Raw genomic sequence first — 23,836 nt, forward strand, 5'->3', positions numbered from 1 at the left:
TTTCTCACCATAACAAACAGATTGTTCCCTCTATCCAGAATGTTTTTCCTTCCCCATTTCCTTTGGTTAATTTCTCTTCATCTTTCAGAACTTGAGGAAGTGTTTCTTCCTCAAGAAACTTTTCCTGATTTGCTCGACTTGATTAAATGTCTTTATAAATAGGCCTTCATAACACCAGGCACTTATCTTTTCTAGCACTTGTCCTATTTTCAGTTTCACATGTAATTGTATGATTACTTTATTGATGTCTGTCTCCCTCCCTCAACTTGAAGATTTTAGGGACTAGTTTTATATCTGATTTTACTCACCATTATATACCCAACACTTAGCATTGTGCCTAGAATATTATAGATTTACAATATCTGGCAGAAAATGAGTGAATGTGATTAATTAGGAAACAGTCATTTCTTGCCCTTTGTTGACTCCTTCCCTACTTCCTGCAAGTGCTGCAAAGCAGAAAGAAGAGACGGACATTTTCTGAACATCAACTATGTGCAAATACTTTGCTAGATTCTCTATATATGCTATTTCATTTGATCCCCATAACAGTGAGGTCTGTGGTCATGTTTGACTCCCAGAGGAAGGAAACAGCACTTGCAGTTAAACACACACACACACACACACAGGCACACACCTGTCCTTTATTCTTAATTTCATTAGCCCCTCAGACTATTCAATTAACCAGACTTCTTGAAGAGCTAGTCTGTTGTCAGTGATTGTTGTGCTTTTCATTAATCCCTTATGTTCTGGCTCTTGTCCATACCATTTATAAAATGGATTTTCTTAAAGCTTCTACTATAATAGCCTAGTTAACCAAAGAGCACTGAGACAGTGAACTAAAATGATTGCAGTGAAATGTTAAATGTTGAGAGACATTATAGCTCCAGATCTATACATTTTAGCAGTGGGGTGTGGGGAGGTCAACCATGATTTCACAACATGGGAAAATACTGTTGCCTGAAGGGCAGTGAGTAGGAAGAACTAATTGAAAGAGATAGTTTAATACCTGTTCTACAAGCATTGGGACTATTCGTGTTCAGTTTAAGGTTCAGGCAGATTATCCACTTGGATGATTCCCTCGTAGGAAGTTAAAAATGTGGAATTGGAGCTAAAGAATGGTAAGAAAAATAAAAGACCTAGATTTTGGAGTCAGCATTGCGGTGGGTGAGATGGCAGGGGTAGAGGGTATTAAATGCAGAGTCAAATGAGATAGAATCTATGGTACATCCACATCCATGCCAAGGATGCCTGAGGATACAGAGAAAGCAGAAAGAAGAGACGGACATTTTCTGAACATCAACTATGTGCAAATACTTTGCTAGACTCTCTATATATGCTATTTCACTTGATCCCCATAACAGTGAGGTCTGTGGTCATGTTTGACTCCCAGAGGAAGGAAACAGTCTCTGGAAAGATAAGCACATTGTCAGAGGTCAAAATGTGTGCAGTTTCCACTGCACAGTGTACCTCAGAAAGTTATGTGTACAACCAGAACACTATCAAGGAATCCAAAGTGGGTTTGAGGTTCAAAAGAGGTGGTAACTACCTTTCTGAGAAGCAGTGCTTGTTCTCTGCCAAACATGAAGAAGGACTGAAAACTGGCTATAGTTTGGCAATTAGGTGGTTGTAGAATACCTTGAAGAAAGCAGTTTCTATAGAATGATAGGAGTAAATTGCAAGGGCTGCTATAATAAACAGTTGTAAAAGTAGTACATGTAGCAAATGTTGACCACTCTTTTCATGTGGTGGGCAGAAAAGGAAAGGAGAGAGGGATTATAACTTGATCTGACATGGCAGATCTTCAGAAGACTTCTCAGGATAGTGGAGGCTTCAGCATCTTGGAAGCAGGGACAGGAGGTATTCGGTAGGGTTGGGATTACTAATAAGACATAGGGTGACTGGCAGGAGGTGGCCCATAAAGAAACCAGAAATGCCATCAAAGAAATATTTAGGTTTTCATTTTTCTTCCCTAATCCCTGTCACCCATCTTTCCCATTGTTTCCTCCACACAGTTCTTTCCTTTCGCCTTGAATGTCAGTGTTATTTCCTAACATTTTGTCTCCTGTACTTAATTTAAAAAATGAATGAATCAAACCTTTTATGTCTCCTTCTGAAAACCCATATTAGTATTATTATTCCATTACTTTCTCTGATTCTTACCCCCTCCACCACAGGTCAGTAATGTGCCCTGGGAGAATTAATTTAGGGCAGCATTTGACCTAAATGTCTAATTCTGGTGACTTTTTTTTTTCATATGTATGATTTCTACCTTCTACCTTCTCTGCCTTCTCATCTCTGCCTTCACAAATCACTGTTAGGGATGTATACATGTACTTCACACACACACACACACACACACACACTATACCCACACACAGATTTCTACATGAGAATAAGAGACTTTCCAATTCATCAAAGAATTGTGTTTGGATAATGTGTGAACAGTACTAAGTCAGGAAAGATATCTACAGTAAGATGAATTTGAAACTATTTTCTTATTAAAACACTAGAGGCCCGGTGCATGAATTGGCACACCAGTGGAGGTCCCTCGGCCTGGTCTGTGGGATGGGGCTGAAACCAGCTCTCTGACATGCCCTGAGGGGTCCTGGATTGTGAGAGGGTGCAGGCCAGTCCAAGGGACCCCACCGCTGCACGTTTGGGGCTGGGGAGGGACATGGGAGGTTGGCCAGCCGGGGAGGGATCCCAGAAGGGCTCCAGGACGTGTCTGGCCCACCTCGCTCAGTCCTGATCAGCCGGACCCCGGCAGCAAACTAACCTACCGGTTGGAACATCTATCCCCTGGTGGTCAGTGCATGTCATAGCAAGTGGTTGAGCAGCCTTAGCATAATAAAAGCCTAATAAGCTAAGTGACGAGTCATCCATTCAACGCTTTGATTGGTTGAATGGATGACTGGACACTTAGCTTATTAGGCTTTTATTACATGGAATAGCCTCCGTGCAGCCAAGGACATTGCCTAGATTACTTTTATCTCCCTGATGCCAAGCACTCAATCTGGCACTTCATAAGCTCTCAGTTAATATTTGTAGAATAAATCAAATAAATGAATGGATAGTACAGACTTGGATAACTTATTGTTAATGTTACGGACTTAAACACAGAATTGGTAAACTGGTAAAGTTTTATTACACAGGGAAAAACAAAAATAGATGCTTACTATTATGAATGAAAGGGAGAACAGTGATCCTGTGTCTCTGTAATGTTTCATATTTTCCAGGGTGGATATAGTCTAAGGAATGTGACTATTTAGGCTAAAAAGAATTACCACTTTTGCCCTGGCCAGGCAGTTTAGTTGGTTAGAGCATTGTCCTGATACGCCAAGGTTGTAGATTCAATCCTAGGTCAGGGCATATTCAAGAAGCAACCAATTCTATATAATAATAGACAAACATGGTAATTAACCGTAGCTCCAACACGCTTCCCATTGTCTAATCAGGGTGATATGCAAATTAACTGCCAACCAAGATGGTGGCAAGCAGCCAGGCAGCTGAAGCGAACAGGAGGCTTGCTTGCTCCAGTGATGGAGGAATCAAGGTTCCCTGCCTGCTGCTGCAGGCCTCTGAGCTTGCACTATATAATAATAGACAAACATGGTAATTAACCGTAGCTCCAACACGCTTCCCATTGTCTAATCAGGGTGATATGCAAATTAACTGCCAACCAAGATGGTGGCAAGCAGCCAGGCAGCTGAAGCGAACAGGAGGCTTGCTTGCTCCAGTGATGGAGGAATCAAGGTTCCCTGCCTGCTGCTGCAGGCCTCTGAGCTTGCACTCTAAGAAAAACTGTTGCAATTATAGAAGCTAAACAATCCCCAGAAACCTGCTTTCAGCCGGCAGAGCTTTCCCAGCGGGGCGGCAGCTCTCAAAGGGGCAGATCGGCTGGGTTGGGCAGGGCAGGATGCCTGCTTCTGCCCAGCTCCAGTCACTCTGGGCAGGTGAGCAGCACAGAGAGCCTCTGGACAGGGGAGGCAGGCTGGCGGAGGGCGGCCTGTACTCCCCACATGGCAGTGGTGACAGCTGTGAGTGTGCCAAGCGGAGCCTGCAGGCTGAGCTGAAGTAGCGCCTGCAGGCCATCAGCGCCCAGGAGTGGCTGTGCAAGATCCGCCTCCTGGCCCAGAAGGTGCAGGATCGCAGGGACAGCCACTGTGGCGGGCCCGACTGACGTCCTCCTGGCTGCACCACAGGGGTTTGCGGATCTGCAAAGGCAGAGGCCTCTGGTGTGCACATACCCCCCTGGCTTGCGAACATCCCCCAGCACACTGTCACCCTCCTGCACCTGCAACAGTTGCAAACCAAGGTGTGCACAAGTTCCCCTGCCTCTCCACTGCACTTCCATCAACCCAGCATGCCTAACACCCCCACAGGATGTGCACACATCCCCTCTGATGCGCTCACGTCCTTTGGAGAGTGTCTGGGTGTCTGGGTGCTGAGGGTGGGCGCCTGTGAGATGACAGTGAGAGGGCGGAGTGGTGATGCCCTGTTCCCACGGAGACCAGTGCAGCTATGAGATCACCTCTAGGGGGTTAATGCAGGTGCTGAGGCGGGAGCAGATGTAGACAGATACACCGAGTGGGCGAGGGCAGCCCTCGCTGAGGTGCCTTTGGTCAGCGTTCAAGATCAAGAACCCAGAGGCGGAGAGGAATTCTGTCCTCTCAGTGAAACAGTGGGATAGTCGCGGCGACTGTAGAGGAGGAATGTGCACTTTGGGTGCCAGCACCCATGAGCGAAGGCTGCCCTGACTGAGCCTCGCTTGCTTGGGGCCTAGCGCACTCCTGCCAGGCAGTGGATGACAGGACGTGCTTTTCCAAATTAATGAGAGAAAACGTTGATTCTCCTGCTGCCCACGAAGGTGGAAAGTGAAGTGGGGAGACATGTGGGGAGTGAGCCAGGTTCCTGTCTGGGGGTTCCAAATCTGCTGTTGGTTTCTTTCACTGCTGACTAGAGATATACAGGGTGTCCCCCCAAAATGTATACACACTTTGAATACCTACTAATTCCAATGGTTTTAAGCATAAGAAAGAAACAACAATGGAGCTGTTATCTGTTAAAAGTGTGGGCACAAACAGGTAGTTGGACATTCCCTGAGGGGTCTCAGATTGGAGAAGGTGAAGGCCAGACTGAGGGGCCCTTTCCTCCCACCCCACCCCCCAACCCAGTGCACCGGGCTACTAGTGAATATATAAATTAATGGAACAAATCTATCTCTTTCTCTCTCAAAATCAAATAAAAAAATAATTGCTACTTTTAACCAAATCTAACATTGCTTTTTTTTTTTTGCAAATATATTTTTGTAAAATCTTTAATAAAATTAATATAATCAAAGCTAGATGTAACTGTAAGATTATCTTTTAACTCATAATTATAAAATTAGTGAACATTTTAATTTTTTTAAATGTTTCTTTGATTTAAAAACTTTATTCCAAATATTACTTTTCGCTTGTCTACCATGGACTTGCTCTCTTATCTTCTGTGGGCTGATGATAAAATAAAAAACTCTGTTAAAAGGCAGTTAATTACCAAGTATGTACATATGGCACTAAATCTTTCCTTTATCTGATGCATCACAGACACAATTCTGGAGAATCCTTTAAATGTTGTACTTGTTCATTGAAGTGGAAGCACTTATCAAATATTAATGGATCCTAATGGAAAATTTCACTCTAGAGGCAAACTCTTCCTTTCACTAGTTTTATTGACTGTATTATATTAACTAGTCTTGCAAACTTGAAAGTCATAAAGAGAAAAAAAGCGATTATTCTCGGGTGTATTGAGTACTTATTAAATTCAAGCTCCTAGTTGGCTAGTATGTCTTTCCTCTATTGTCTTTAAACATTTCCACTTAAATTGTGTATTATAGAGACTTAACACCTTTTTAATATTCTTTTTGCCTCTGACTCTTCTCATTCTGATAGTCCTAGTTAACAATAAAGTCCTATGGTTCTTGTAGGCAAAATTTAAGTGCTTCCATTTTACTCAATGTTTAAATATTTTTGCAGAATTTTAGAGCAAATGATAAGGCCTGGAGAATAAAATGAGGCTTGGTATTGTCTAGTTATCTTATTGCTGCTTTTTACCTTCCCTGCCTTCTTATTTTTCATGACCCACAAACCAGAGTTAGGAACATATATGTGTACTTCACACACTGTGTGTGTGTGAGTGTGAGTGTGTGTGTGTGTGTGTACTAGAGGCCTGGTGCACAAAATTTGTGCATTCGGGGGGGGGGCGCGGTGGTGGTCCCTCAGCCCAGCCTGTGCCCTCTCGCAGTCCGGGACTCCGCAATCGATCGCCCAGCAGAGGGAGGCCCCGCCACCCGGCTGGGGCTTCACGATTGATCACTGTGGAGAGGTAAGCCCCACCCACCTGCTGCAGTGCCACTGGCCAGATAGCCTGGGCCTCCCTCTTTGGAGTGATGGATCACGGAGCTCTTCCCCTCAACCCCCCTGATCGATTGCCCTACAGAGGGTGGCTTGGGCCTCCCTCTGCAGGGGTGATCGTGGGGTAATGGTGGGGCCCCCTGACCAATCGCATCGCACCCGCTTTGTCTGGCCTGGCGCCAGTGTGTGTTATAGCTTGGTCTTCTGGAAGGTCATCTGGATGGTCATTCTGCTGTTTGTTGTTCAGTCGATTTGCATATTACACTTTTATTATTATAGAAGATATATGTATATGTATCCTCCTATATAATAAAAGGCTAATATGCAAATTGTTCCCTCGACCAAGAGTTCGACCGGGAGTTTGACCAGGGGGCAAGGCCAGCCAGCCAACTGTCTGTGGCCCCTCCTCCTGACCAGCCCACACCCATCGCTGCCCCCCCCCCCCATGTTGGCTCCTTGTCATTTTAGTGCAGCTCAAGTATACTCTGCCTTAAAAGGGGAGACTTATGGCCCAGCCAGTGTGGCTCAGTGATTGAACATCGACCTGTGAATCAGGAGGTCACAGTTTGATTCCAGGTCAGGGCACATGCCTGGTTGCACTTGATCCCCAGTAAGGGCGTGCAGGAGGCAGCCAATCAATGCTTCTCTCATCATTGATGTTTCTCTCTCTCTCTCTCTCCCCCTCTCCCTTCCTCTCTGAAATCAATAAAAAGAAATATTTAACAAAAATTTTTAAAGACGGGACATATGAAAATACACAACACTTAATGTCAGTATTCCCATGGAGCACAAGTACTTGGGAAACTACTACACACTGTTTGGTGAACACCTGCAGTTTCTGTGGAGGTGAAATCACATTTCAGTAACTGAATTGCCTGCACTGTTTCAGTTTCGTTATTTACTGATTTTCTTTCCGTTGAGTTTTTCAGGCCCCGCTTTATGATGTTGTGCATCACCTGGAGGTTTTTAATTTCAGTGAGTGACAAGTCAACCACACTGCAAAAATGTTTTGTAATAATAGAGCAACCACCAGGTTGTAACTAGAATTCCTATGGTTTCAGTGCACAGAGAAATGCTGCTTATCTGAAACATTAAGACTTACACATGCTTCAAAATTCCCGACTGTAAAATCAAATGCCATTAACAAATTCTCTGTAGCTAAGGTTATACATTGAGATATATATTCTTTGAGATATATATATATATATATATATATATACTATTGACTATATTTCCTTTCACACACACATACACACACACACACACACACATACATACATACACACACTGAAAGTAGGAATAAAGATATGCATTCTTTCCTCAAGGGGAAAAAAGTGAACATTTGGGAAAACAGTTTATATAATTTGAAGGGATATATGAACCCTTATATCCTATTAAGGTGAGGAAGTAGAGTCAGCAAATGTAGAGTTCTCTTTTGAGAAACTTGATAAGGGTAGGAGAGAGATTGATCAGTAACAGTTTGTTTTGTTTAAGAAACTTAAGCATGTTGATGGGGTATGGGGAAGGAGCCAGTACAGAAAAATAATGTGAAGCAGGTGGGGTCAGGGGTAGATATATATGGTGGAACAGAGTCATAAAGGAGGGACAAAGAAATGGGATCCTGGTCACAGGCAGATGGAATAGCTTGAACAGGAGAGACAGGAAGAAAAAAAATGAAGAATATGTGGTTATAGGTAAGTTTGTAAGTCGAAGGAAGAGATTTTTAAATGCCTGGCTTCATTTTTCAAGGAAGTAGGATATGACATTGGGTATAGAGTGTAAATGGTAACAAAGTCATCATTGAGAGGATCTGGGTTAGAAACTAGCCAAGGTCCAGAGAAAATTAACAAGTTGACACTGAGTGCCCAGGTGAGGCCCAAGATCATGGATTTGTAATGGTATCAACCTTCTAAGTTCCCTTCTTCCTTCCACTCCCCTACCCCCAGTAGTTTTCAGCTATCCTATTGCAAGTGTGGAGAAAGCAGGTCCTAGTATTGACTTCAGGTTGTAGTTTTGATGAATAGGAAAGCTAAGAGAAGGATGCAAGAGATTCAGGAGAGTGGTAGTGAAAGAGATTAGTTCAATAAATCAGGACAGACATCAGTACAGGATAATGAAGTTATCTTAGAGAAAACAACTGGTCTTCCCAATCAAATATATCTTGTGTCCCTTCCCCCAAACTGTTGTATATTCAACTCTGACATCTCTCCTAAGATTGAAGGCCCTTTTTTTTTTCTGGGCATCTCCATTTGGATATCCCTCAGGTAATTCAAACTCTCATATTGGAAACTAAACTCATCTTCTCTTTCAAATATTACTTTTTCTCTGGTAATATTTCCATCTTCCTCATTATCCATCACTGAAGTCTGATTTGTCTTTGGTGTTTCTCTTGCCCTTATCTCCCATATCTACTCAATTACTAAACCTGCCTTTTTAATTCTCTTTACCCAGTTTTTCATTTTTCCACTGCTACTAAGCCCACATGAAGCTTTCCTTACCTGCCTAGACTGCTGCAATTATAACCTTTTTTTTAAAATATATTTTATTGATTTTTTACAGAGAGGAAGGGAGAGAGATAGAGAGTTAGAAACATCGATGAGAGAGGAACATCGATCAGCTGCCTCCTGCACATCTCCTACTGGGGATGTGCCCGCAACCCAGGTACATGCCCCTGACTGGAATCGAACCTGGGACCTTTCAGTCTGCAGGCCGATGCTCTATCCACTGAGCCAAACCGGTTTCGGCAACCTTCTCTTTTTTTTTTAATAGATATATATTTTTTATTTCAGAGAGGAAGGGAGAGAGAGAGAAACATTAATGATGAGAATCATTAATTGGCTGACTCTTACACGCCCCCTACTGGGGATCAAGCCTGAAACTCGGGCATGAACCCTCAACTGGAATGGAACCCAGGACCCTTCAGTCCGCAGGCCCATGCTCTATCCACTAAGCCAAACCAGCTAGGGCTATAGCCTTCTTAAACAGGTCTCCTTGCCTCAACTAGTCCAACCTTCCTCCCGCTATAAAACTAGTCTCACTGAAGCTTAATTCTAAGCAGGGTAAGCCTTGGTTCAGAAACCTAGTGATGCTCCAGTTTCTACCACATAATTTTGCTTGAAATTCACACCTAGTCCGGCTGGCATGGCTTAGTGGTTGAGCAGCAACCTATGAACCAGGAGGTCATGGTTCAGTTCTTGGTCAGAGCACATGCTGGGGTTGTGGGCTCAATCCCCAGTATGGGGTGTGCAAAGGCAGCTGATCAAAGATTCTCTCCCCCTCTCCCTTCTTCTCTGAAATCAATAGAAAATATATTTTTAAAAACAAAGAAAGAAATTCACTCCTAAAGTGGCTCGAACCTGCATATGTAACTTATTTCTCTTATGTGTCTTTACATTGTGTCCACTACCTATTTCCCCCTGCAAGCATCTTTGTTAGCACTGTGCTTAAAATACCTTTCATTTTTGTATCTGTCTCTCTTAATCTTCAAATGCTCAAATGTCACCACCTCCTTAAAAGCCTTCCTTAACCCCCCCAGAGGCAGAAGTATTACCTTACTTGTATAAATTCCTATAGAGAAGACCTCTCTTTTGGACCATATTATCTTCTGCTTCCCTACATAGGTATTTATGTAAATATCTCGATTTCTCTGCCATTCATTTTTTTCCAACAAGTATAACAAATGATCAGAACTGACAAATTTATTCACTTAAAAAAATTTAACAGTGGTTCTCAACTCTGGTTGCACATTAGAATCACGTAGGAAGCTTTTTAAAAATGCTAATACTTGATTCGAAGATTTTGATGCATTGGTTTGGGGTAGGGCCAGGACATAAGTATGTTTTTAAGTTCCCCAGGTGATTGCAATTTGTGCAGACACAATTGAGAACCACTGTCCTTAATTGTAGTGCAATTATTAGTACTAGGTAGAGATATGCTGACTCAGTTAATTTAGCTATGTCTGCCAGCATTTGCTTGCTTAGAGGCACTAATTAGCTTTCTTCTAAAGTCTTCATTTAGTTCACGGTGTTGGAAGTGCTTCTTGGCTGTCAGGAGAAAGGATGAATTAGAAACAATAGAATTGTCAGTTTTCATTGGCACATTTTATTTTGTAATGATAGATTTCAAAAATTATTTGAAGAACATATACAAGTGAGCATTTGAAATCATAAGGTATACTCACTTCTTAAAATGAATCAGATATGAGCTTGTGTGGTATAGTGGTTAGAAGTGTAGACTGGTGGGGAGTGCTTCTGGGGTTAGTTGCTCATCTATTACTGACTACATGACCTTAAGAAAGTCTCCTGAACCTCACTTTGGAGTTAACACTTGATGCAATTTCACATAAAGGTTGACAATCAACAAGTTAGTTTCATAAAGGAAAAAAAATCTTTTTACAAACTTGGAAATCACTGATGTTTCTTATGTTTGACTTAGTGGTTGAGATCTTGCCACAAAGGGAACTGGGAAAAAGAACTGGCATTCTTTAAAGGAAACAAATGCATTTCCTTCCATTTAGAAACTTACCCACCACTCATTTTAAAGTATCTGACTTTTAAATTCAGCTCTGACCACTTGGCATCTGTTTCCTTGTCAGTTATAAAGGCATGTTTGCTGTTTACTTAAAAACAACATCGACACAGCATAGAAAAGTAGTTACCTCTGCACATGGCCCGGTCCGTGTTCTTATCTGGAAAAAAAAAATCTCTTCCACAGGGTTCTTCGTTCCTTCCCTGTGCCCCGTGGCTGCAGTACTTCAGGGAGGAAGCCAAGGGGCCACCGATTAGACAAATGTTTTTAGAGAATCACTGACAGAGTTGAATCTTCTTCTGCCTTATCCCCAATAAGAAAAAAGCAAGATGGAAAAAAGTATGTTAAATATGTAATCCTAATTACTTTCATGATAAAGAATACATAGCTACAATTCCTTTTGAAAGTTTGTACTAGAATTAAAAAAAAAATTTTTTTTACTATCTGAGACAGGCATTTTGCAAAATGTCTTGGGTTTGTGTGGGCCCTCAAATTTCTGAAAATAGATGACATTTTGACCTGTTGTGTTACTTGCTGGTCTCAGCTCTTTGTTTCAGTTTTGAGTGTATGTTTGTGCAGAGGTGTTCTGGTTTAATCCTTTATCATTTAGCACTTGTTCATATAGAGAAAGAAGGAAAATCCCAACTCGTGTTTTATAAGAAGACAAAATATAGGTGAAGTGACAGTTGTTATTGCCATGCAGGAAGAAAGGAATAGTAAGACTTGATAATAAACAAGATTACTTTGTGATAAAGGTGTCCATTTTTAGCACTGTTCTTAACCATTGTGACCCTGATAAATCCCTTACTCTGTCCAAAGCCTCAGTTACTTCAGCTGTCAAAGGGAAACTAGCTAGGTTGAGACTAAGTCACACTTGAGGAAATTAGGTGGTGGTATAGCCTCATAAAATAAGACTATGCAGTTAAACCTCATCTTTTAGATTCTTCATTTACCCAGGCTGTTATTAATAAGGATGCCTATCTTTCCCAGAAGACTTCTGTTTTTGTTTGATTCTGAGCTCCCAAAATGTCTGGTATTGTATTATCTTTTCTGTTTTAATTGATAAAGTATTTAACAGAAATATTCCTCTTACCTTCTCCTTCCCAACCCTAACTTCTGAGGGATGAGAGAGTGTTAAAAAAAAATTTTTAAGCCCAACATTATCTTTAGTAGTCTCTGCATGTCATCACCCTTATGCACGGTAATCAGCAGAACAGGTTTCCCTCCTGCACCAGAACTCTGTGTGAACCCAGCGATTTCTCAAATCTGATAGGTACAGAAAGTGTGTGGCTTTTCACTTCCTGTCCCTTCCTCCAACCCCAAACCATAGAGAAGCATGCTTTCTGGTTACATTTATTCTGCTTGACGTTCTCACAGCTTTTTCTTCCCTTAAGATTGAGTATGAAGAGTGTTGTTCATTGTCATTTTACAACAGCCTAGCAGTTTGATTCTGCAAGTTTGGAAATTAATAATTAATAACTCTCAGAAAACTCCAAGAGTGCTAGCTTCTCTTAGTTTTGAGGGTCAGAGTAAAGGATGTCTGTGCTCTATCATTTCAGGCAAGTGGCTGATGTGATCTTCAGTATTTCACACAGATTATTCAGAAAAGGATAATTCAGACTGTGCTGTGATTTCCAGTGTTCCAGGAGCTGCACTGTGTATTCCCCGGTGGGAATGAGGGCAGTGAGGAAAGCAACAGGGACCATTATTGGGAAGGCCATTTAAAAATCCAAGTTCATTACTGACTTAAATGAGGAATAGTCAGATGGCATTACGAGGAAAGATTAAAAGGACTTACAATTAATTTAGAACCATTTTCAAGAATATGAAGGAATAATGTTTTTGTTGTTGTGGTTCTTAAAAACCTCATCCAAAGATATTTTCCATTGATTTTTATTGCAGTATGGGTGATGGACAACAGAGTTCCATAAGTTGTTTAGCTCCACTTGCCCAGTAAACCACAACTTGAACTCTTTCTATTGCTTTCTCTGTTGGTAAGATTTAAACCAGTGATAAGTTACTCTGAGGCTCAATCAAGAGTTTGTACAGCTCTAAATCCTGGGATGTAAGGATCTATTTTTTTTTAATGCCACTTTTTAATTAAAAATCTTTCTCTTGTTTTAGTTGTCAAACTTTGAAACTCCTCTTACTACTGTGTATAATAATTCCTGTTAACCAGATGTTGTTTGATAGCTCAGTAATAACAAATGGAGAGTACATGTCCTAACCTGTCTTGCGTTCTGTTTTTTTGATGTGCAGCATATGTGGAGCAGTCAGCTAAATAAAGGTCTTATCATTAAGATACAGTTTGATACTTGGCTTTTTGCTTGTGTTGTCATGCCATTTACCATATGGTAAAGAACTAGTTATAGAAGATTGCCTGTCTTTTCAGAATGGAGATTTGAATCAGTGGTGTTTTCATGAGAAATTTCCTCTCTTGTCTGTGATTTATACATTGCAAGTTATGTAATTTCTTTTTTCAAATTATATTCTCCAGCATACAAATTGTTTGCGGTAAGCCATCCTTTTAGTGCCACCTTTAGAGGTTTTTATTCATACTTAAAAGAACTTGAAAGAAATAAATTGAAGCATAACAATTTTTTTTTTGTTTTTACTCATGGCTAATCACATTTCTGTTATTTTAAAGCTATTTCCTACATAAAACATATTGTTAAATACCAACTGTGGTATATTGCTGTTTTTAAAGTAGAAGTAGTTATTTGGGCCCAGTTTATTGTGGCTTTCTTTGATATACACTACTAGAAGTTGCAGGACTGGAATAGATGCTAGAGTGTTTTTCAATATATAATAGGGTGGGAGTTCTTTAATGAAAAGGTTAAACAGATAAGTTATTACCATATCATAATTAACAGTGTATGGATAAAGGATCAAGGGGAAAGAAGCCTTAACAAAAAAGGGGAGTGTTGGATTAGGTACTGAGATTGTGTACTTCAGAAATAACTTACAGGAGCAAGATTTTATTTCATGATATCCTTCTGCGAGGTGGAAGATAATGTTGTTTTATGTTTTGAATTAATGAATTTGGATAATATTTATATTCTGGGGCACTACATTTTAGGAATATGAGAAGCTAGAAGAGGTTATAAGGAAGAATACCATCTAAATGAGTAGTCAGATGGCATCTATGAGGAAAGATTAAAAGGACTTACAATTAATTTAGAACCATTTTCAAGAATATGAAGGAATAACGTTGTTGTTGTTAAAAACCTCATCCAAGGATATTTTTCCATTGATTTTTAGAGTGGAAGGGAGGGTGAGAGACAGAGAGAAACACCAATGTGAGAGAAACGTATCGAATGGTTGCCTCCTGCACGCACCCCGGCCAGGGCCAGAGATTGAGCCTACAACCAAGGTATGTGCCCTTAACTGGAATCAAACCCAGGACCAGTGGCCTGACACTCTATCCACTGAGCCAAACCAGCAAGGGCTAAAGGAATAACTTTTAAGACCATGCCCCCCCCCCAAATATTTTTATGAAGGAGAAAATAAAATTCTGTAAGAGATATTTAGATTATATATGAGGTACAATGTCTAGAAGTTTTTTTATTTTTTCATTTTTTTAAAGTATGTTTTTATTGATTTTTTTACAGAGAGGAAGGGAGAGGGATAGAGGGTTAGAAACATCGATGAGAGAGAAACATCGATCAGCTGCCTCCTGCACGCCCCTCACTGGGGACCGAGCCCACAACCAAGATATATGCTCTTGACCGGAATCAAACCTAGGACCCTTCAGTCCATGGGCCAACTGGTTAGGGCTAGAAGTTTATTAACCATTGCAACATAATACACACAGAAGTGTAGAATCCCCTTCCTTCAAGATAGTGGAGATAGTTGATTTGCAGTCTGTGTAAAGGAACCAAATCACTACATTAAGAAAGGATCTTGAATCTCTTTTCTTAGATCATTTAACTCTTAATGGGAGGAGACTGAAAGGAAGTATAGATTCCAAAAGCGGCTAAGTTCTTGTTTTGCAGCTACATTCTATTATTTGCATTGACCTAAGAAGAATAAGAAAACGCCTCAGTCAGGAACAGTAGAAATAGCCAGAAAGACACAGAAATGAAGACCTGTATTAGTTGGATTGTAGATATCCTAAATTACTCTTTCTCTTGGCCAAATAAATCCCATCTCATTTAGAGTGAAAAGAATTTCCTCTCCTTTTATGCTTCACCTATGAGACTACAGTACTTTTGCTCCTGAGAAAGGTACTACCAAGCACCCACTCAAGGCTTGACCCCTTGCTCCACAGTTTCCTCTTCAGGACTGGAAGTGAATTAAAACTATAAACTGAGCCAGCTCTGTGGCACTTAGCACTATTCACTCTTGGCCAATCTTAGCACTTCCCTGACAACAAAGTTCCAAGATAAGTGGAAGTGAGGAGGGAAATGCAGGAACAAGTGGTGGGTCTTTAATGCTTGGTCTATCTGATGGATTTTCTGTAACATTCTGGCAGGAAGGTGCCACTATGTGCGATCAGGAGGAGGAGTCAAAAAAAGATTTCCTCCCTTCCTTTCTCTAAAAAGGAAAGGTGGAAAATTTTATGAAGAAAAAACATTTCAGTAAACACAATAAAAAAGTGGCCTCTTAAACTGTTTTGTTTTTTTCATTCCACAAGGAAATATTGATCATCTACAGTGTGCCAGGCACTAGGGATACAGTGAACAAGTCATTGCCCTCATGAGATTCACCTTGGATCAGAGATAGACAGTAAACAAGCAAACTGGTGATACAAAATTAGACAAGAGTAAGGACTACGTGGACAAATAAAGCAAAATAAGTAGAAGGTGAGAGTGAGGATCAATTTCAGATGGTGACATTTAAACAAAACTGTGTCACGTGAAGGAGCCCACCATGCAGAGATCTGGGGAAGAGCTTCTCCAGGAAAGAAAACATCTAGCCCTCAAGTGGGAGCAGACTAAACCCTGACATCATTGAAGCAAGGCTGGTCAGTTCAACTGGAGTAGAGTAAACCAGAAAAGTTCTCTTTCTAGCTAGAAGGTTTTAGGAATTATTTTTGGTTTCTGTAAGCATCTTCCATACTTTCACAGGCAGAACCTGAATATTCTAGAGCCAAAGGGTTCCTTTGGATTTCTCATCTCCTGTTTTAATTGCTCTCATCATCAGAGTTATCTATATATATAAAAGCCAAGCAACCAGAATGACTGGTTGCTACGATACCCACTGTGGCGGCCAACCAGCCTGATCAGGGCCCCAATCACCCTCCCCCCGCAACCGCCCACATCCCCTTTCCACCCCCGCCCCCCCATGGCCTGGCCCTGATTGGCCCCCATCAGGGCAGACTGGCTGGACCCCACCTGTGCATGAATTCGTGCATCAGGCCTCTAGTAGTATATAAAGCATTGTATAGTGTTTGTTTTAAATTAAAATTGGTGCATAATACTCTTCCAGTATAAGGTTTGGTAACTTTTTTTTTTTCATCTTTATTGTTGAGATTATTTCAGTTGTCCCTCTTTTTTCCCCACCCCACCCCAGGCCTTCACCACCCTATTGTCTGTGTCCATAGGTAATGCATATATGCATATAAGAACTTTGTTTAATCTCTTCCCACCCTCCCATCTGCCTTCCTTCTGAGAATCGTCAGTCTGTTCCATTTCCATGCCTCTATTTTATTCACCAGTTTATTCTGTTTATTAGATATTTTTATTCGTTTTGATTTTTAGATTTAATTGTTGATAGGTATGTGTTTGTTGCCATTTTGTTCATATTTTTTATCTTTTTCTTCTTCTTCCTCTTCTTAAAGAATACCCTTCAACATTTCATATAATACTGGTTTGGTGGTGATGAACTCGGCTAGCTTTTTGTCTGTGAAGCTCTTTATCTGACCCTCAATTCTAAATGATAGCTTTGCTGGGTAGATTAATCTTGGTTGTAGGTCCTTGCTATTCATCACTTTGAGTATTTCCTGCCACTCCATTCTGGCCTGCATAGTTTCTGTTGAGAAATCAGCTGACAGTCCTATGGGCATTCCCTTGTAGGTAACTAACTAACTGCTTTTCTCTGGCAAAGCTTTTAAAAAGGGCCCAATTGTAAATATTTTCAACTTTGCTGGCCCTTAAGGTCCCAACTACTCAACTCTGCTATTGTAGCATGAAAGCAGCCATAAAATGTATAAGTAAAGGAGCATGGCCAGTTTTCAATAAAACTTTATTTACAGAAATAAGCAGCAAGCAGCCTTTAGCCCATAAACCCACTCTAGTACATTAAGAAGTGCTTATATTAGAAAGCAGTGATTTTAGTTCTATAATAATTCACCTGTGGGGGATACAAAGATGGGTGACTAAAATGTGATCCCAGTCATCCATCTGGCTGGGGGATGAGAAAAATCTATACAACTAACAATACACATTTTAATATTTGAAATATTTATAAGAATGTATTCATGTGATTGAAACAAAATAAAAGGAAATAAAAAAGCCCAAAGATACTGGATTTCTTCTATAAGTAGTTAGTAAAGCAAGAGAACAAAAAGATCAGAGTTATGAGAGAGGATTGTGATGGCAATGTGGAACATGGGTTGGAGTGAGAGACCACTCAGGAGGCTGTCGCTGTAATCCAGGGAAGAGATAACTCATCTCAATTAGGAGAGGGACAGTGAGAATGGAGAAGGTGAAGTGAATGTAAGAGGCATCTCAGAGGGGAATCAGCAGGACTTGGTAACTGATTGGACAAAGAACATTAAGGGGTAATAATTAAAGATGACTAGTTTCTAATACTATAAGATTTCTATGAAACTAAGAGGTCAGAAATTCAGTTTTAAACATAATGTATTTGATATACCTTTTGGACACCCAGGGGGAGAAAAATCCTAGAAGGTAAGTTAGAGATTTGAGTCATTGATAGTCAGTCATAAGATGGAATGTAGTACAAAAAGAAGGTCATTATGAAACCTTAGGTAAGACCTATCATTCATGGGCTGCTGAAAAAAGAAATACCTACAAAATAGATTGAGTCAACTGGGAAGAGAACTAAGAGGGGGCTTTTGGATGTGCCAATTAAGAAACTGTTATTGGCCATGAAAGGAGCAATTCCTGTAATAAGTCTTTATTCATTTGTCATTGGGCCTAGCCAGAAGGTTTTAGGAATTGTTTTTGGTTTCTTTAAGCATCTAGTTGTAACACATGTAGGGACTGTATTGCTTAGTGCTTTGTGGTTTCCAAAGCCCTCGTCCATATTCCTAACAGAAGCAGACAATAGAACCCTGTCTCCAAGCTCAGTACAGTGCTCTTCTACATCACATCAGTCCTCAAACTCCACTCAGCCCAACAGCACCTATCGTTAGGGCATCGTATATTCTAAAAAAAATCCCAGTAGCACCTTGGCAGTGGCTATAACCAATTCTTATCATTGCCCAAAACCATAATAAACTGATAAAACATTCTGATCTTGCTTCTGATTCATCCGTGCAATTAGGCACAAAAGCCTCTGGCTATGAAGATGACATGGAAGTTCAGCAGATGGCCAGTGAGCAGCAGGCTAAACTAGAGCGGGCTTGTAGTCATTTGCTATGAAGTAATAAAATCTTGTTATAGTAGATGAGCCAAGGAATCTGGAAAACATAAAGATTATATATAGTCCTTATTCCACTCTAATTGTAAATTACTTTGGAGATAGAAGCAAATCATAATTCTTTTTAATGAATCGGGAAAGATTTTTCAGGGTTCATCATCTTTCTTGATATATTATTCATTATGACTTTATAACTTGTCAAAGCAATCTTCAGGTTTTGTACTCATGAGCCTGGTTTCTAGAAAGGATAATTTTAAAGGGAAAACAGAATTTTTACATGACTCTCCACTGGATTATTAATGTTTAGTGGTACACAGGAACTATGAGAGTATTTATTCATTTACACCTCACCTTATTCCAAAAAGGATTTAAGTCAACTTAAAATTTTTAGAAAGTTAATAATATATATTTCTATAATCATTTACATTTTGTGTTAGAAACTGGGGGATGGGGAAGAAGTAGTCTTTTCAGTTAAAGATCAAAGGAGTAAATAAGGTTAAAAGAAATCTCATTGGCTAACTTTCCAGGAGTATAATTAATTATGCAACAAAACTTGTGGGTTCCAGTGTTAAGAGGCTCCAGAAGCCTAAGGATTGCTGTTTATCCACTTGATGGCTTGCTGCAGAAATCTCCAGGCACCAGGTTGATATTCTCCTCTCCCAACAAACACCAGACTTGTATGATTTCTCTATCAGTACTTCCTTCTGCCTGCCAGGTACTGTCATTTTTATATGTGTAGTCCTTTAGTTCTCTAAAGCAAACTTAAAACCTTCTGTTCTTTCTGCATTTTCATCCAGGGCTCAGTACACATCAGTCAGGTAAAGATTAAACTTAGGGTGCTCTACAGACTGCAAAGAATGAAAGCTAGCATATTAGCCAGAAGCATGGGATTTTTTAAGATAAATTGCTGAGGTGCAAAGCTCTGACTTTCCACTTACTATCTTTGAGACCTGGAAGAAGGGAAGAAGGTACTTCAATTTTTGTGTGCCTTCATTTCCTCATCCATAAAATGGGAGCCATAATTCATGCTCAGAACATGTAAATAGTAAGTATTTATAGGTAACACATGGTAAATGTTAATTGATAGTCATTACCATAACTAATTTTTTTTAATCCAAAATGTGTTTATTGGGATGGCTCTCCTCTCATTTTGATTCGGGATGCTTTTAGTGATGCTTCCTTCTGAAGCAGCATCCTCTGGAAGCCTTGCTTTTTCTCCAGTAGGCTGAGTAGCCAACACACAAAACTACGGTTTGTGCATGGCTAAAGATGGTGATGATTTTATAGCATCCTGGGTGTTTCACATCCATGCAGTAGGAATTAGGACTCCACACCAGGAGCTGCTGCTTCAGTTTCTCTTCTCTCTGGAGAGGGATGAAGGAAATCCTTAGCGAGAGGCCTGTTGTTGTGGGGAGGTCGTCACCATCAGAAATGCTATACCATACTATTTTTTAAAAAGCCTATTCATCTACAGTATCCTACTTGAATTTTGCAATAACTTTTAAGGAACTTAAGTATTATTAGCCCCATTTTATAGATAATAGATCCTAAGGCTTTGATGTTCAACCTGCCCAAAATTGTAACAAGCATTCCGGGCAGATCTAGGATTAGAACTGTGTTGCGTAGAGACAGAGTTCTAGTGGGTGCAGTTAGACTAAGGAGGGAACAGGTTTCATCGGGTGAGTTAGCTCTAAAACAGTCAAAGTGGGTGCTCAGAGCTTTGTTTTGAGGATTCTCAAAGCAGGTCCAGCTCATTAAGAAGAGAATGCCTGATTGATTAGCTTTGTTTGCCATGGGCCCAGGAGCATGGAGCAGGATTGCATTGTTGCTTTCTTTTCTTTTCTTTTTTTCTTTTTTCTAACTCCTAGCTAAAGTTTCCCATTAACTCTAGTTTTTCTTTATAAACAAAACATTTAGGTACATTTGAACACATCTTTTAATAAACTTACTAATTTATAGAGTAAATATATCCTTATAAGTTTGCTAAAGAAGTATTACTATTTTCTAAAATAGTTTCTAACTAGGGCTATTGATGGAACAATTCTCTTACAAGCTGTTTATAAATCTTCTCATTTTCTGCTCTCATAAGCACACAGGTTGAAAAATCTAGTAGTCACCATTTACTTCTAATTTGAGGGTTAAGTTTAAAACATGGCACTTTAAGAAGTAATTGAGAAAACTTTGTTTTCATATATGAACCAAATATTAGTCTCCTTGAAAGTGAGAGAAATTGCCTAAGACGTGTCATATAAGTACCATTTTAAAAACACACAAAAGCTAGGTTTCTGTGGAGTTGACATATCTGATCTACCTCCTCTGACTTATTGGTTTTATTTTAGCCAATATTATTCTATCCCCAGTATCTTTAGTCTTATTGTGGGAAAGCAGCAACTTTGTATTTTAAATACCAACTTACCTAAGTGTGGGAAAAGGCGGAGTTGACTTCTGGATTCCACCTTTGCAGCAAGATGCCTCAGGAAAAGCTGGCTGCAATTGCCTACATTCAACCAAGTGCCCAGGTTGGGTTTGGCTTTGGAAGGCTTGGGTAGTCCTATTTCCCAGCATGAACTACCTGTGAGAAATACCAGCAGACAAAGCTCAGGAAGTATGAGACCTGATACTCCATCCCCTACCTCTACAGAAATACAGAGAGGTGGGGGAAGTACACATTACAGTAGTTTTCCCATTTAGAACTTTGTGGATTTTACTAGACTACTAGTATTTATTACTGGAGTCGCTTAACCTCTAGTTCTTGTTAAGACACCTTCAGGGAGATAGAGAATTTACCACGGAGATAGAGAATTTACCACCTTCTCAAAGTCCTGGCCATTTCTGAACAATTTTGACATATTTTTACTTTTGTATTCTCTATGAAATGGCTAAGCAAAGATGAAATCTGTCTCTCGAAAAATAACATTTCCCATTCTACACACACTGCTGCAGAATTGCTCTGCTCCGATTTCTTGACTGTTATTGTTTTAAATCAGAGTTATCTTATTTATATTTTATGTGCCCAGTGGCAATGACCAAGATTAAATAAGCATCGCCCAACTGATGTGACTCAGTGGTTAAGGGTCGACCCATGATCCAGGAGGTCACTGTTCGATTCCCAGTCAGGGCATATGCCTAGGTTGTGGGCTCCATCCCCAGTAGGGGGCATGCAGGAGGCAACGGTTAATGATTCTCATCATTGATGTTTCTATCTCTCTCTCTCTCTCTCTCACCCTTCCTTTCTCTGAAAATCAATAAAAATATATTTTTAAAACAATTAAGCATCTGGAAGAGCTTTGTGCAAGGTATAAGACTCTTTGGGGAAAAAAGAATTTTCTCTCCAAAAAGCTTTCCAGGAATGTAAGTAACTTGCAAAGGTTCTACAAATCATGATCTCTGAAATATTTCATAAATATTTATGAAAAGTAATGGTCTTGAGTATTTGTAATTAGATTAGTCACTTTTTAAAAATGATACTTGCTAATCACATTTGAATTTAAATTACTTTTAACAATCTATTACATGCAATCTTTAGGGGTATTTACTATAAATGATTAAAGAAAAAAGCAGAGTGTTACTTATAAAGTTTATATTAAGTGCCTTATGTAATTCATCTCTTTAGTGTTTTAAAAATAAAAATGTTAAGGTTTTATCTAAAAGGCAGTCTTATTTTTTATTTATTTTCTTTTTCCAGGTGATATAATCCAAACATTCATTATAAATTACTAGAGGCCTGGTGCACGAAATTCGTGCATGGGGTGGTGGGATCCCTCAGCCCAGCCTGTACCCTCTTGCAATCCGGGACCCCTCAGACATCCCTCTTGCAACCCAGGACTGCTAGCTTCTAACCGCTCGCCTGCCTGTCTGATCACCCCTAACCTCTCGCCTGCCTGCCTGATCACCTTTATCCACTCACTTGCCTGCCTGATTGCCCCTAACCACTCACTTGCCTGCCTGATCGCCCCTAACCACTCGCCTGCCTGCTTGATCACCCCTAACTACTCACCTGTCTACCTGATTTTCCCTTAACCACTCTGCTTGCCTGCCTGATCTACCCTGACTGCTCACCTGCCTGCCTGATCACCCCTAACCACCTCTGCCTCGGCCCCCACCACTGCAGTTTCATCTTTCAAGGACATTTGGAATGATGTCTAGAAGGTCGTTCAGCTGTCCGGTCTAATTAGCATATTGCACTTTTATTATTATAGATGTTTTTAAAGCAATTCTCAGCTTAAAGCTTCTCCCCACAACCTCCTTTCCCCAAGTGGAAAGAAAAGACTTCATTAATTTTCCTTTCTGAGCAGAATTTTGGTGGGTTTTGCTGCCATGAAGAACATGTTATAGATCCAGACTTTTAGGCTTCTTTCTGTAATTAATAATATGTTTGATCTTTCCAGTTTTTTTCTGAGATTTCTCTTCTGCTTGTATTAGGAAAGCCTCTCCCTGGGAATGTTGATAAATCAGAAAGACTTCATCTCTGCCATGACAAAAACATGTTGAGGACTGAAGCCCCCTTATTCCTTCCCATTTCATGAATATGTATTTAATATTTTTGGTTGTTTCAGACTGACACCGATTCTTGGCATTCAGAAGCATTCTCAGGAAAATATGGTGTTTACACAGTTTCTAGCTACCCTGCTTGAAGAATTACATTTAAAGAATGAAGACCTTGAAAATTTAACCATCATATTTAGAACCGGCTGTTAAATAGAGTGGTGAGTTGGATTGTGCTTTACTTTTGTTTATTTTTCATTTTTTGCCTGTTTAGATTCTTGTTTTAGTATGGAAATTTTAAAAACCAAGTACAGGCCCTGGCAGTTCAATTGGTTAGAACATCATCCCAATACACCAAGGTTGGTCAGGGAACATGTAAGAATTAACCAATGAATGCATAAATAAGTAGAACAACAAATCAATCTCTTTTGATATCTCTCTCTTTCTCTTCCTCCCTCTCCCTCTCTTCTCCCTTTTCCCCCTCTTCTCCTTTCCCTCCCTCCCTTCCTCCCCCCTTCCCCTCTCTCTCTAAAAAGCATCAATCCTATATAATAAAGAGGTAATATGCAAATTAACCCTTACACCTTCACAAGATGGCTGCCTACGACTAAGCCAGCAGGGGGGTTAGTGAGGGACAACCAAAAGGCTGGCGGGGGGGAAGGGCAGTGAAGGACAACTAAGCTAGCAGGGGGGGCAGTTGGGGGCGACCTAGCTGGCAGCGGGGGCAATTAAGGGCAATCAGGCTGGCACACACCAGGGGTGACCAGGCCAGCACGGGGGACAGTTGAGGGCGACCAGGTCAGCAGGAGGGGTAGTTGGGGGTGACCAGGCCAGCAGGGGGAGGGCAGTTAGGGGCAACCAGGCCAGTGAGAGGGGGGCAGTTG

At 40.4% G+C, this 23,836-nt stretch overlaps 1 protein-coding gene across 1 annotated transcript in view; it reads left to right on the forward strand.

The window, feature by feature from the left end:
• Positions 1 to 23,836, forward strand: part of RPAP2 (RNA polymerase II associated protein 2) — a 96,584-nt gene that overhangs the window by 66,688 nt on the left and 6,060 nt on the right. The window contains exon 13 of the mRNA XM_015560322.1: positions 23,024 to 23,173. Coding sequence (XP_015415808.1) covers positions 23,024 to 23,165 — 142 coding nt within the window. The 3' untranslated portion in view covers positions 23,166 to 23,173. The remainder of the gene's footprint in view (positions 1 to 23,023; positions 23,174 to 23,836) is intronic.

This window comes from Myotis davidii, unplaced genomic scaffold (genome assembly GCF_000327345.1).
Source record: "Myotis davidii unplaced genomic scaffold, ASM32734v1 scaffold674, whole genome shotgun sequence".
In the NCBI taxonomy this organism is placed as follows: Eukaryota; Metazoa; Chordata; class Mammalia; order Chiroptera; family Vespertilionidae; genus Myotis; species Myotis davidii.